At 43.4% G+C, this 15,793-nt stretch overlaps 1 protein-coding gene across 1 annotated transcript in view; it reads right to left on the bottom strand.

The window, feature by feature from the left end:
• LOC121920907 (suppressor APC domain-containing protein 2-like) overlaps positions 1-14,162 on the bottom strand; it is a 41,105-nt gene extending 26,943 nt beyond the window's left edge. Inside the window, exon 1 of the mRNA XM_042448186.1 lies at positions 13,331-14,162. Within this exon, the coding sequence (XP_042304120.1) occupies positions 13,331-13,772 (442 nt within the window). The 5' untranslated portion in view covers positions 13,773-14,162. The remainder of the gene's footprint in view (positions 1-13,330) is intronic.
• Positions 14,163-15,793: the final 1,631 nt, after the last annotated feature.

The raw sequence follows: 15,793 nt of genomic DNA, 5'->3' as shown, positions 1-15,793 counted from the left end.
GAGATAGGATGTTCCAGGTCAACTATTCTCTCCACTCTTCCTCAACTTCTCAGGTTTATAACTTAGGGCCTCCTTTGAAGCTTCCCACAACAACGGTTTGCAAGATTTATGAAAGAAATGTGCAAAAACTATAGAAGATTTTCCTAGCAGGAAAAACAACTGAGGATGTTAGTGTCTGGAGGCCTCAGAGCAAATAGCAGTGCAATCCCCTTTAACTTGAGTGGCCCAGCCAGAGTTGGAAGGAGGGAGGATTTGTGGGAAAAAGAGGAAGGCAGAGGAAGGCAACAGATGTAAGAGAAGCAACAGCAGTTCTCCTTGACTGACTGAGGGACTACCTCTTGCCTTTCTTTACTTATTTCATAATATCCAACATTTTCACACATGAAACCTAGGACATATGCCACCTTGGGTCTCTATACTGGGAGAAAGGTGGCATATAAGAAAATAAAAAATCATAATAGTAATAGGCATGTGTCCAAAGAACATCAGTATGCAATGAAGAGGACAAAAATTAATGAGGAAGAATAGACAAGCTTGGAGGACTGCAATAGTTTGCTTTTACCCAAGTCTACTGGGAAGGGCAAGAATCCACTCTTCTGTCCCTGTTTCTGAATTCAATGAGAGCAAACTACTTTTGCTGGTTGAGCTTGGTTTGAAGCAAGTGAAGTAAGATGAAATTGAAGGGGGAAAGTGGGAGTAAGAGTCAAAAAGTGGGACATTTTCAAAGCAGCTGAAAAAGTGGAATGACAGAGGATTGTTCAGGACTATCTCTGCCAAATTCAGTCATTTGGAAGATATCTATATATCTGTTCCCACCTTTCCCCAAAAATTTGTACTCAAGGTTGCTTACAAAACTAAAACAAATACAGATAAAAGAACTTACAAGGACAGTGGCTGCTCCCATCCTCTGGAAGTCCCTTCCATGGGAGGCTAGGTTGGCTCTATCCTGCCTTCCTTTCAAAAGCAGGCAAAAACATTTTTATTCAAGCAGGTTGTTTTTAATTTTTATTATTTAAAAATAACATTTACAACAATTGTAACATTTAATATCGTACATAATTTTACCTTTCAAGTAATTCATTTATCAATCTCTTTTTACAATATGACTTCCTCAACCTAGAACCATTCCTATCCTTAGACCACATATATTTCGTACTTACTCTTATATTTAGCATCTAAAGAAAAACCCATAGATCAAACCCTGTCAAGCAGGTTTTTAAAAATATATAAATGTTATTGGGGAGGCTTTTCTATGGGTTGTATACTAATATTTTTAGCTTTTGCATATTTTATCTAATCTTATATAATTTTAGCAAGAGGATCTTAATTGTTTTTACATTTTTATTGTGAAGTTTTCTAAAGAATGTTATGTATGAGCTGCCTTGGGCAGTTCAGTGTTTAAAATGCTGACTCTGACCATTGCAAGATTGCCAGGTTGTCAGTTTGAAGCCCAAGCACCACGTGACGGAGTGAGCTTCCATCCCTAGTCCCAGCTTCTGCCAACCTAGCAGATCAAAAGCGTGTACAAGTGCAAGTAGACAAACAGGCACCACTTTAGTGAGAAGGTAATGGTGTTCTGTACAGTCATGCTAGCCGCAGGATCATGGAGTTGTCTTTGACAACGCTGGCTCTTCAGCTTCATAACAGAGATGAGCACTACCCCCTAAAGTCAGACACGACTAGACAATCTTGTGAAGGGAAAACCTTTACCTTTACCTTTGCCTTGGGTCCATTTCCAGGGGTATGGCATCACATAAATTAATTAACTAAACAAGCAACCAGACAAGATTATCATTAAAATGTAACTTAACTATTCATAGGTGTTATGATCTTCTGTGGGTTCAGAGCCAAACACTGCAACACTGCTCTGGCTCTTTGCATGCAGGAATCATTATTTGACAGTCATTTGAATCTCCCTTCCATTCCTGCTGAGGTGACTGGGACCCCTTGAGACCACCTTTTTCTACTAGCTGCCACCACCTGGTGATAGACTGAGCTCCCTTGGCAACACACCAGGACTTTTCTAGGCGATTTACAGAGTGCCTTCCCTTACCAATTTAAGTAAGAAGTAGCTGAGCCAAAGGCACGTGAAAAAGGAGTGTGAGAGATGCAAAGTACTTTAAAGAAAAGCTTTATCATAACTGAGGAATTCTAGAGCAAAGGATATCATTACATATAGAATACAGTCATTTCAGCAGTCTATTCACAGTCCAATGGGATTTGTAGTCCTTAATGTTTTCTGGACAGCTGGGAGCCTAGACTCTATTGTCCAGCCTGACCATCATGCTGAGATCCACTCTCAGAAGAGAACAAAAGGGGACTCACAAACCTCATGGTCCAAAAGGCCTTTTAAAACCTTTGCTTAGAAGCATTTCGAAGTTCCCGGTTCTGCCCAACTGATTGGTCAGTTGGCCTTTCATCAGCTGTGATGTAAACCCTCATTGGAATGTGATGTAAACCCTCATCAGAATGTATCTCCCCCCAACATTTAACCCTTTGTTGTCTGGAAGAAGTCCTCAGATGGATGGGGGGAGGACCCCATTCATCACAATAGAAATAAAAACATTTAAAACAAATCCATAAAAGACAAATGATGAATCATTAAAACAGTACGTTATTAAAAATCCTTGGAATCAGTTCTTTTAAAAGTCTCAGCATTTAAAAGTTTTAACTTGCCAATGAGGCTGTAAGGAAGGAGCCCTCCCAGCCTCTCAGAAGAGAACACTTCAAAGCCTGAATTTCCAAATCATTCAATTCATTGGCCTCTTGGCTCACTCTCACAAATCTAAAGCTAGAGTAGACAAGAGAGTCCTGCAGCAGTGAGATGTTTTAAACAGTCTTTTATTGACTATACCTGGAAATCAATAAATGTGCATCACTTCCACCAAAGTTACATACGTCGGTTGAAACCAATGGGATTTTTCAGGAGTAGCAATCTGTTCATAGTTCTCTAGAAGCTTCTGACAAGATACCCAGACCTGTGGGGCTGAATGCCCATTTGGCCATGTGGCAGGAGCTGGGTACAACAGAGGGGAAACCTGGGAGGTGATGGCCCCCTGGTTGGACCTTAAATGTCTAATGCTGCTTTTGCACTATAGAAATAAAGCAGTTTGACCCTGCTTTAACTGCTGTGACTCGATGCTATAGAATCCTGGGATTTGTAGTTTGTTGCACCAGAGTTCTCTGACAGAGGGGGCTAAATATCCCAGAATTCCATAACCTGATCCATGGCAGTTAAAGTGGTATCAAACTGCATTATTTCTGCAGTGCAGATTGGTCTAAGGGCTAGCCTTCACCTAAGTGTATTATGAAAATTGCAGAGTATTTTTTTTTATTTATTTTTTGCAAATTTGCATCCACCTTTCATTATCTTCACTTTCCTGTGAAGTCAAATATGAGTGAAGTTCTTTGGCACTAGGCAGATGTATCTGTTTGGGAATTTCCCACAATGCTTTCTATGACCTGGGACCCTTTTACACTACACATTTAGAGCACTAAGATTCCAATTTAATTGCCATAGCTACATCCTATAGAGTTTGCAAGACCAGCACAGGGTTAATGTCTGAGGCTCATAGGGTCACCATAAGTCAAAGCTGACCATGAAAAACAACAACTTGGAATCATACAATTTACAAACAGTATTCATATAAAAACCACAATACATCAGATTAATTAAAAGCAGAGTAAAAATTTACAAGATAAAACTGAACAAACTAGCATAAAGTGCTGGTGCAACGGGGAGAGAGCAAATCTCATAACATCTGGGGGAAAACCTGTTGGAAGAGGAAAGTTTTTAACTTCTTCCTGAACAGGTCAAGGGAGGTAACCGAGCGGAGCTCACCGGGAAGAGAGTTCCAAAGCTGTGGGGCTGAGCTAGAAAATGCCCTCTGTGCAGTCATGGAATATCTCGTGTCAGGAACCCTCAAGAGTTGCTTCCCGGCCGACCTGAGAGCGCAGGGTGGATTATATGGGGAGAGGCGGTCCTTCAAGTACCCTGGGCCCCAGCCATTTAGGGCTTTATAGGTAATAACTAACACCTTGTATTGCGCCCAGAAGCGAATGGGCAGCCAATGCAGATCGTATAAGACAGGCGTTATATGGCTGGTCCTGGAACATCCAGTGACCAACCTCGCTGCCATATTCTGCACCAATTGAAGCTTCCGGGTTTGGTACAAGGGTTGCCCCATGTAGAGTGCATTACAGAAATCCAACTGAGAGGTCACCAGAGCATGCACCACCATTTCAAGGTCCCCCCGGCCCAGGTAGGGTCGCAGCTGGCATATCAGCCGAAGCTGATAACAGATACTCCTGACTGTCGAATCCACCTGAGATGTAAGGTGGAGCGACGAGTCCAGAAGCACCCCCAGACTGCGAACTGAGTCCTTCAGGGGAAGCATGACCCCATTCAGGACAGGTGGACAAATATCCATCCCCAGGCCCGGGGAACTTATCACGAGTACTTCCGTTTTCTCTGGATTCAAGCTGAGTCTGTTTTCCCTCATCCAGCCCATTACTGACTCCAGACAGGCGTCTAGAGGAGAGATGCCATCCCTGGTCACTGCATCAGTCGGAGACACAGAGAAACATATTTGGGTGTCATCAGCGTACTGATAACACCGTGCCCCGGGTCTCCAGATAATCTCTCCCAGCAGTTTCATGTAAATGTTGAATAGCATGTGGTTTGCATTTAGTGTTCTGTATCCTGTTCTCTGGAGTAGCAGAAAACAAGCTTGCTGCATCCTCAATATGACACCCCTTCAAATATTTAAACAGGGTTATCATATCACCTCTTAACCTTCTCTTCTCTAGGCTAAACATATCCAACTTCCTCTCCTTGCAGGGCATGGTTTCCAGATCCTTCACCCTTTTGGCAGCCCTCCTCTGGACATACTCCAGCTTGTCTACATCCCTTTTCAATTGTGGTGCGCAGAACTGGACACTTTATTCCAGGTGAGGCTTGACCAAAGTGGAATAGAGTAGCACTATTACTTCCCTTTTCTAGACACTGTACTTTTATTGATGCCGAGAAAGTGTCAGGTTGCCTGCAGGAAGGCAAAATAACCCTTTTAACCATCCACCCAACCAACCAACCTTGAATTCCCTTTTGGAGTGGATGTGTTCCTGACAGAGAAAGTGAAGAATACAAAAGGATGTGTGCCTCGTTTTTTTGCACTGAGATTGAGGGCATGGACAGACAGGAGGGGTGGTTATTTATGTGGCCTTCTAATCCTGCTCCCCACCTCCATGCTCTGTGGGATGCACACCCCATTAACAAAAGCTCCTTATCCTGGGGGAAACTTGGATGAGGCGAGCTGCTGGGTAAGAGGATTGGTTGTCTCTATGGCTGGGAAGACAGGATCAGGAGCACTAAACCTCCAGCCGTATGGTGCCCCGACTGAGCTGCCTGCAGGCCTATGGGTGGAGAGGGGGCATGGAGACGGGGAGGGGAGAAAGAGAGGGAGGGAGAGTGTATTTACAGAAGAGGAAAAGGCAGGATATCCATCAGCCCTTGACACTTTGCTGTTATTCTTCATCTTATCATCTTTTCCTTTCTGATTTTGACCCCCCGGGAACACACACACACACTGCACACACAACTGTTAAGAGCCAGTGCGGTGTAGTGTTTTATGCATTGGACTTTGACTCTGGACATGAAGGTTTGAATCCCTGCTTGGCCATGGAAACTCAATGGGTGACGTTGGAAAAGTCACACTCTCTCAGCCTCAGAGGAGAGCAAAGGCAAAAAAGACCTCTGAAAAAATCTTGCCAAGAAAAACCCAGGATAGGTTCACCTTAGGGTCACCATAAGTCTGAAACAACTTGAAGGCATACAACAGTAACACACACACACACACACATATACACACACACACTTTTAGCATGGCATGACATGAAAAGGAACACTACTTTCCATTAGGAAGTGAAAAATGTGTGTTTCAAGTGGCTATCTCTTAAACGTGTTCCTTTCTATTACTGACTTATTAAAATGGCATTTTTAAAAAATGGTGTTAGCTTTACAGGTTTTAAAACAATTTCAACCTGACTGGTACTCTTATGCTTGTAGATCCAGGTGGTTGTTTTAATGGTTGTGTATCGCTCTTTTTGTGACAACTCTGTCCTGCAATTTTTAAAAAATTAACTTGCTTCAGAGACATTGCCTTGTAAGGGCATTTTCCTCCAAATATGGGTTATAACTAGGGTCACCAGCATAAACATTGGAGATGTCACCTGTACCTTGTGTAGAAGAAGGAATTTTAGCAGGTGCTGCTGGTTACCTGGCTGTATGACGAGCAACACTTGCTGCAATTCTCTCTATACATAACCATTAAAGGTAGAGGAGACCTCTCCAGTTTTCAGTCTGGCTACTTGCATAAATATCAATCTAGTCTATAACTCACCTGCACATTTGTCTGATGTTCTATGACATGCAATATAGCATCCACCATAGAAAATAACCCCACCGTTATTTACAATATTCTGCCAAAAGCAGTGATGTACAAAACTGTCAGGTTTTTTTTTTTCCAGTTTCCCATTTTTACAGACTTGAATTCATTTCATTCTGTTTGCCATTAAAAAAAAATTCAGGATGAAAATGCTAATGCATTTTGGGTGCATGTTTTTCTTAGAAAAGCATTTCATGCATGCAGCTGTCCCTGCTATTGTGTTAGTATATTCACTTTCACACATATTTTCGTAGAATTCAGAAACACTGGATATTATCACACAGAGATGGGATAGGGACAGGATCACTTCCCCCATCCTTATTCTATCCATAACAGCAACTGTGTGAAAGCCTTTCATAATGTGGCACTGATCCTGTCATTATTCTGTCATTGAAGCAGATTGCATTAACACAAACTCCTGTTAATACAAAATGCTGGGCAATGGCACTTCAATGACTGGACAGTGACAGGACAATGACAGGATCAGTGCAACATCATATGAAAATCTTTCACATGATTGTTGTCACTTGCACTTTCCAGATGGATAATGTCCAAATAAGCACAACGTTATCTGAAAGTCCTTCCTGCAATCGTGTTGGAAGGACGGGACAGGGATGGGACAGTGATGTTCCGTCCCCCATGTGATATTATCTCCAGAGCCATGTTAGTCTGGAACATCAGTATGCAAAAGTATCTAGTAGCACCTTTGAGACTGAGTGAAAGGTGCTATATGATAAGTTTGTATAGACTTTGAGGAAGTAGACAAAAAGCCTCATTGTGAGAAAAGAAAGCCAAAACAGATCGAGGCAGTAGTGAAATCATATGCTACGATGTATTTTGCTCCATTAGTCTCAAAGGTACTATAAGACATATGTTTGTATTTATTTATCAGTTACACTTTAAGCTTGCCTTTCATCCAATAAACTCAAGGCAGCATAATCAGCTCTTTTTTTCTTCCTATTTTTCCTCACATCAACACTGTGAGGCAGGACAAAATTTGGAGAAGTGCCTCCTGCAGGGCTCTGGGGGATCCCTGGGAGCCGTAATCCGGGTCCTCTCCAGCTCATATCTTTGCTCCAAAACTGAATCCCCCCCTCCGTTGGCAGGCACCATTCACTGGGAGCTGCCTGCCTGGGGGTGACAACATGAGTTACCATACTGGGGTGGCACCTCTAACCAACAACAGCTCTAGCCACCATAATAATAATAATTATTATTAATCTTTATTTATAAAGCGCTGTAAGTTTACACAGCGCTGTACATACAATCTTTTTAATTAGATGGTTCCCTGCCCTCAGGCTTACAATCTAAAAGCTTCCAATCAATGGTAAAGGATGCTGGGAGTCTCAATTCAACAAAATCTGGGGGACTGTACACTTGATACACCTCTTAAAGCAGGCTCCATTGTCTCCATGCTTTAATATTCTTCACTGGAGAATTTCTGCAGATAACACTGCAGTTTATTTTCTCCTGATCAGCTAAAAGAAACCCTGCACCACTATGTGTTTATTGTGATTAGACCTACCAAAAGAAATTACTAAAAGAAATCCAACAGTATTGCACATCTCTTACCATTAGATATACAAAAATGAAAAACACTAAAAAGAACCCCAGCATCACTACATGTCTCTTGCCTTGAGGCCTGCAAAAACAAGACTGGCCCAAGGTGTTTTGCTACCTGTGTCAGACACAATTTATTTCATTTCTTAATGAACATGTTTATTGTTGCTGTTGTTGTATGCCTTCAAGTCATTTCCAACATATGGCAATGCTAAGGAAACCCTCACACAGGGTTTTCTGACAAGGCCTTTGCCTTCCTCTGAGGCTGAGAGAGTGTGATTTGCCCAAGATCACTCAGTGGGTTTCCATGGCTGAACAGGGAATTGAACCCTGATCTCCAGAGTTGTAGTCGAAGGCTCAAACAACTACACTATGCTGGCTCTCAAAATATTTATATTCCACCCTATATGCAAGGATTTCAGGGTGGTGGGTGATAACATCTGTCTGAACAGTTTTAAAACAATTGAAAATAATAAAGATAATTTAAAGACATATAAAACCAATTAACTCTTAGGACACAGATCTTGTAGCACCTTTGAGATTAACTGAAATAAAGAGGTTTAGTATATCTTGATTTCAGTAAGGCCTTTGACAAAGTTCCCCGTGATGACATTCTTGCAAACAAGCTTGTAAAATGTGGACTAGACAAGGCATGTTACATGGATTTGTAATAGGTTGACTGACTGAAGCCAAAGGGTGCTCAACAATGGCTGCTTTTCATCCTGGAGAGAAGTGACCAGTGGGGTCCCACAGGGCTCTGTCCTGGGCCCAGTGCTATTCAACATTTTTATCAACAACTTGGATGAAAGAATAGAAGGCATGTTTGTCAAATTTGCAAATGACACCAAACTAGGGGGAGTAGCTAATATCCCAGAGGACATGATCAAAATTCAAGATGACCTGAATAGACTAGAATGCTGGGCCAAAACTAACAAAATGAAATTCAACAGGGAGAAATGTAAGGTACTGCACTTAGGTAGAAAAAATAAAATGCACAGATATAGAATGGGTGACACCTGGCTGAACGAGACTACATGTGAAAGGTATCTAGGAGTCCAAATAGACCACAAGTTGAATATGAGTCAACAGTGTGATGCAGCAGCTAAAAAGGCCAATGCAATTTTAGGCTGCATCAATAAAAGTATAGTGTCTAGATCAAGGAAAGTAATAGTGCCACTATATTCTGCTCTGGTCAGGCCCCAGCTGGAATATTGTGTCCAGTTCTGGGCAGCACAATTTAAAAAGGATGTGGAGAAACTGGAGCGTGTCCAAAGGAGAGCAACTAAAATGGTGTAAGGGTCTGGAAGCCATGCCCTATGAGGAACGACTTAGGGAGCTGGGGATGTTTAGCCTGGAGAAGAGAAGGTTAAGAGGTGATATGATAGCCCTGTTTAAATATTTGAAAGGATGTCGTATTGAGGAGGGAGCAAGTTTGTTTTCTGCTGCTCCAGAGACTAGTGGTCCCTTCCAACTCTATTATTCTATGATTCTATGATTCTAGGTTGGCAGCATGAGCTTTCATAGACTTCAGTCTACCTCCTAAGATACATACTGTATGGTGGAGTGGAAACAAGGGACTGTTTGTCCCTGGCTTTTTGCCGCTGAAAAAATGCTGTATCGGGGCTGTGGCATGGCATGTGACATGTGATTGCCACAGCCTCAATCTGGTGATAAAAGGCTGCCATCAAGGCCTTTAGGGCAGTCTCTTTCAGCCCTTAGTCTCAAAGGTGCTACAAGATCTCTCTACATACTGATTTTACATACTAACACGGCTGTATCTTTGAACTCTTAGGACAGTTTAACAACAGTTTAAAAAAAAAACACAATTTAAAATAACTACAATGCTTCAACACAGCTAAAATATCCATTTGCAGTTACATTATGCTGGCACTTTCCAATCTTTAAACATAATAGCAATGAATTGCAATGTATGTGATCAATGTGTATGGCCAGCAACCATTGTGCAAATGTAATGGGCAATGGGCAAAGGCAGTGCACAATGTTAAGAGGTACAGAGACAATGTGCATTTGTATGCTACTTTGAGTATTTCAAGCACTACTTCATGCACAATGGTTCCACACACACAATGTTTCAGCATGAGCAACTCTACTTCTGCCACCATCAGCTGGATCTGAGTGATGCAAATGTTGCAGAAAATTCACTCCATTTACATGGCACAACTTGGGCCTGTGCAAGTCACTAACAGGATTCTAGCCTATAGGGTTCCCATATTTCAGGCTTGGCCCCTCTTCTTCAATCTTCAAGGCCAGCAAGAAGAACATCAGAGCGTGAACATTATCTTGAAAAGTGTGCTTGTGTATATTTGTTCATTTCATAGACTTGGTATTTTTGATCTGAATTGCCTACTCTGTACAAATCAGACTGATGCATACCTTCCAATGTTTTGTAGATGAAAACTGGGACACACATGTCAAAGTTACATCAGAATGTGGTAAAAATGTCATACGTTCTTAAGGAAGAATACACAAGCTAAGGGGCTGTGCAGACCGGGATCTCTGCCCGGCCTGGGGGGGGGGCGAAGTCAGAGCATGACGTCTATACGACACATGCCCTGACTCTGGCCCCAGTCTAGTGTGACACTATGTGCCACACCACATTGATCATGGTGTCATGGCACTCCTCTTGTGCTGTGTCTAGACGACGCAGTGCCAAAGGAGCGCTGTAAAGCTGCAGCGCCAGTAGCTATGGCACCCTTTCAAGGGTGCAAAAAGGAGCTGCTTTTTGTGGGACTTCTTTGCACTGCGGAAAGGCCAGATTGGGGCCGCAGCATGCGGTTGCTGTGGCCCCAATCTGGTGAAGACAGAGGTGGCTGCAGGTTGCCCCTTCAGGGGCAGTCTGCACAGCCCCTAAGACAAGCTAATAGTTTGTTTTTGCCTGAACCTGCTGTCATTTGAGTGCTGGACTTCAATTCTGGAGATCAGTGTTTGAATCTCCACTCTGCCATGAAAGCCACAGGGTGATCTTGGGCATGTCACACACTCTCAGCCTCAAGGGAAGGGAATAAATCTTGCCAAGAAAACCCCATGATAAGATTGCCATCAGCCACAATGACTTGAAGACACACAACAACAATAACAACTGGAAAAGGCAACATTCTGCTCCCTCCTTTTCTTTTCCTCCTGCTGTGTTACTAGAGTGCAAACAACTTTTGCACTTTGAATTCAGTTTGCAGCAATTAAAGTAAGCAAATGACAAAAGGGGAAAGTGGGAGGAGGAGAGAAAAAACTGGGACATTTTAATATCAGTTGAAAAAGTGAGATGATAGAGGACTAATCAGGACTGTGTCTTCCAAATGAAGACATGCGGAGGGTATTTGATGCTTAATGTAGTATGCTTAATTACATCACTAGGATTTATCCTCGTAACATCACAGAGCCCACTCCCTGTGACATTACAGGGATTGCCCCCAGGTCATAAGTTTTGCTGCTGAAATCTCAGAGCCTGGGACAGTTCTGGCTTGGCGACCTTCCAAGTGGTGCTGGCCATGGAGGGGGAGAGCACTGCAACAAGGTACAAAAACTCCAAGGACCAAAAAGTGAGATATATTGGGCACTTGGTATTCACTGGGGTTTGGTTCCAGGACCCCCCGTGGATCACAAAATCCGTGGATGCTCAAGTCCTATTAAATACAGTGGCAGAGCCCTTATAAAAATGGCAAAATCATGGTTTGTTATTTGGAATTCATATACTTTTGGAATATTTTATAGTCGTGGATAATTGAATCTGTGGATAAGGTGAAAGTGGATCTGGAGGGCTGATTGTATAAGCATTTGTAATTCTTAGATTTAATAAATAGTCCCAAGGGGAACCCAGCAGGCTGTGCTTCCTGTGACCTCTCCACCTCACCCCCAAGTCAAAGAAGCTGGGCTTCTTTCCTAGACAACCCAGCAGCCTTACAATCAGAGCTCTGAAAGAGATGTGAAAGGTCATCTACTTGGCCCAGTCCCCTGCTGATGCAGGAAATCTGCTACAGTAGCCCTCTTTGGCCTACAGCGTTCCTGAAATAGTCAATGTACAAAGCATATTGTCTCTAACCAGGCTGTCCTGCTCAGATGGGGAGTTGTTGCTTCCCATTTGACGTGTACTATAACAATCCTAGGAGGTAGAATTCAAAGACATAGCCATGTCTATGCATCTGAGGAAGTATACTTAATCTACGAAAGCTTATACTACAACGTCTTTAGTTTCAAATGTGCTACAAGATCCCTTTGCATACCTAGAAGGTTACCGACCATCTAGTATGTATATCATATGTATGTAATGATGTATCTATCTATAATCTATACCTTTTCCCCAGTCCTGGGACTCAAAGCAGCTTATAAAAATTACAACAGATCAAATAAAAGGATATCAAAGTTAAAATAAACTATCCATAGAAATAAAAGTGAACCATTGTGGTGCAGTGGTTGGAATGATGGATTAGAATTCCAGGAGTGTGTATGTGCCTTCAGGTCAATTGCCAGTTTATGGCAACCCCATAAATTTTATAGGGCTTTCTTAGGCTAGAGATACTCAGAGGTAGTTTCGCCAGTTTATTCCTCAGAAATAAAGCCTTAAGCACCTGGTATTCATTGGCAGTCTCCCATCCAAATACTAACCAGAGCTGACCCTGCTTAGCTTTCAGGATTAGATGGAATCTGGTGCCTTTAGGGTAGTTTGGAGACTATGGTTCAAATTCCCACTTAGAATCATAGAGTTGGAAGATACTGCAAGGGCCATCTAGTCCAACTCTCTGCCATGCAGGAAATTAAATCAAAGCATACCCGACAGATGGCCTTGGAAACACACTGGCTTTGGGCCAGTCACTCTCTCTACTTCAGAGAAAGGCCAAAGCAAGCCACTTGTGAACATTCCTAGCCAAGAAAACCCTGTGATAGGTCTGTCTTAGGTTGACACAAGTCAGAAATGACTTGAATGCATACAAGAACAAATAATTAAAAGTATTCTTTTTTTTTTGAAAAATATTTAAAAGATATAAAACACTACAGCAGACTATGAGAAGCCCTTTCTCTATAAATAATCAAATTTCCTGTTGCAACAAGTCAGTCTTCACTTGCCACTGGTGGTCCATCACTGAGGAAGTCAAACTAGCCTCTCTAGGAAGGGACTGCAAGAACACAGGAGCCACCACCAAGAAGGCCTTGAGGAGTATATACTCTCTCTCAACCCACTAGATAACAAAAGCACTCCAGTTTGCAACCCTCATGTGCTCCAGTTCACTCTCCTCAGAGAACCAAGGAATCTTTTGGCCTCCAACCCCAGTCACCTATATCACCCAACCCGGGCCTCCTCCTGCTTCACTTACGTATCCGACTCAAGTTCTTCATGGACTGTGAGGTGTTCTGTCTGCCTCCAGCCTGCCCGCCTCCGACTCCTTCTCCGGCTGCCTTCTCAGCTTCATCTTCCTCCTCTTCTGCTCGCAAGAGGGCAATTCTCAACCCAGCCACCAGGCGGGGGAAACTTAAATAGCCCCCGCAGGGCTCTGCCACCTGCTGGAGGGCCTGAAGTACCCCAGATGGAAGTTGGCATCTCTCTTTGTCTCCTTGTGGGGTCACGGCAGAGTCTCCCCGGCGCCACCGGCACTCGATTTCCGAGATATGGACGGTCCCATTCCGCTGGTCATCCAAGATTTCAAAAAGTGTCCGGAGGCTTCGGAGAAAAGAACGAGGGAGGCGGGTGCCCCGGATAGGAGGGGGGTCTTGCGGGGTGGAGGGAAGGGACTGGGCAGCCAGGTCCCCAGAGGTCATTGGAAGTGGGGTTTAAGGGATTATCTTGGAAATGAGGGGAGACTTGTTTGAGATCTCTGGAGATTTAGCTTTGAGATTCAAGATGCTCCAAGTTTCTCTGGGGTGAGAGTTAGTAGAAAGTGGAGGAGAAAGCTGGACGCTGCCTCTGCAAATGCCCAAGCGTTAAGCGAAACAAGACTGTAGTGTAGTGAAAGTCAGAACTCCTGGTCAAAGGAGGGTTAGAGGTGAACTAGGACACCAAGGTTCCTCCGGGAGGGGACTGGGCTACTGGGTCAGAGTCAAAGGCCTGGAAGTTAGTTAAAAGCAGGGGGCCCAGGTTCCTCTGTCTGGTGGCTGTCTGGGCATCCAGGATTGCTCTCTGGTGCTCTTTGCTGAGGTCTCTCTAGTTTGTCTGAGTCGGAATATCTGATCAAGTCAGATTGGTCAAGCTGGTCCAGGAAGGGGGAGGCAGCTGGGGCTGGAAGCATGTGACTCATCTCAGATAATCACCCTGGACGCCAGATGATTAGCGGCTCTGTCTAACGAAGTGGCTTCCCCTCTGGGAGAGGAGGGAGGGGAAAAAGAGAGAATGGGAGAGAGGGGGAGAGAGAGAGAGAGAGAGAGAGTTTTTTCTCCCTGGTGGGCAACTGAACTCAGAATCCTTCCAGGGTCAATAGGGTCACCTCTCTATCTCTCTTTCTATCTGAATTTCTTTCTTGTTATACTTTCCCCTTACAGCCTCACATCATTTTTAATATAACAGGGTTACTTGTCAAAGGGCCTCTTCCCAGAAGATTCCAGCTCTAATATTCGATGTGCTTTTTCATCACTCAAGACCTTATTGACACATTAAATAGCTATTATCTTGCTACCTTTAATGGTAAAAGAAGGCCTAACTTTAGCCAGTTGTTGCTTCTGTCTAGAGCAGACCCATTCAATCAGCTGATGAAAAATAGGTCAGCATCAGGAAAATGGGGAGAAAATATCTGTCACAGCAGCCAGATGTTCACATGCGCCAACATTTCACAAATGAAAACCAGAATGCACATGGCCAAGTGGCATAAGTGTGGCCAAGGTGGTGAATACTATTTTTAATAAGGAAGAACACACAAGCCAGGAGAGACTGCAGGAGTTTGCTTTTGCCTGAACCTACTGGGAAGGGGAAGATTCTGTCCAGTCTTCTCCTCCTCCTGGGTTAACTGAATGCAAACTACTTTTGTACTTTGAACTCAGGGCCTGAAGCGACAGGCTAAAATAAAGGTGGTTTGGGTCACTTTGGAGGGATGCTGTTTAAATGATGCGTGCGTCCTAAGAGGCCGGAAGCCCCGCCAAAGCCACGCTCCAGTCCTAAGGACTGGAGTGCTGCTTTGGTGCATCTTCCGGCCTCTTAAGATGTGTGTGTGTCCTTTAAACAGCATACCTCCAAAGTGACCCAAAGCACCTTTATTTTGGCTTGTCTCTTTGGGCCCTCAGTTTGGAGCAATTAAGGGAATTAAGGATAAAATGGGAAAAGTGCAAAGAGGAGAAAGAAACTGGGATATATATACAGTAGTCCCTCGGGTTACGAAATTAATTCGTTCCGCCGCTCCGTTCGTAACCCGAGTAATTTCGCAACCCGAAAAGGCTTTCCGTTAGCGCTGGAAAGCCGCTAGCCGCGCTTTGCGTTTGAATCTCGCGCCGAAAAAAATTTCGTAACCCGAAAAAAATATCGTATCCCGGAACAGTTTTTTCCAATCTAACTTTTTCGTATCCCGGAAATTTCGTAACGCGATCAATTCGTATCCCGGGGTACCACTGTATATACAAGCAGCTGAAACAGTAGGATAACAGAGGATTAATCAGGCTGTCCCAGCCAAATTGGGACAGTTGGAGAGTATGGCTGTTAAAGACCCTTTTGCAGAGATTTGTCAGTGCAATAACAACACAATAGAGTGGGGGTTGGGAGAGGGAGAAGACAACTAAGAGATAGTATGTTGCCTGCTGTTGTTGTTTATTCTTTCATCCAACCATTCAATGTATAGCTTTTCACTGTTCTCACAAGC

Source organism: Sceloporus undulatus, chromosome 2 (genome assembly GCF_019175285.1).
Source record: "Sceloporus undulatus isolate JIND9_A2432 ecotype Alabama chromosome 2, SceUnd_v1.1, whole genome shotgun sequence".
Classification (NCBI taxonomy): Eukaryota; Metazoa; Chordata; class Lepidosauria; order Squamata; family Phrynosomatidae; genus Sceloporus; species Sceloporus undulatus.
The sequence above is the reverse complement of the archived record's forward strand: the minus strand, read 5'-3'. Positions and strand labels throughout refer to the sequence as shown.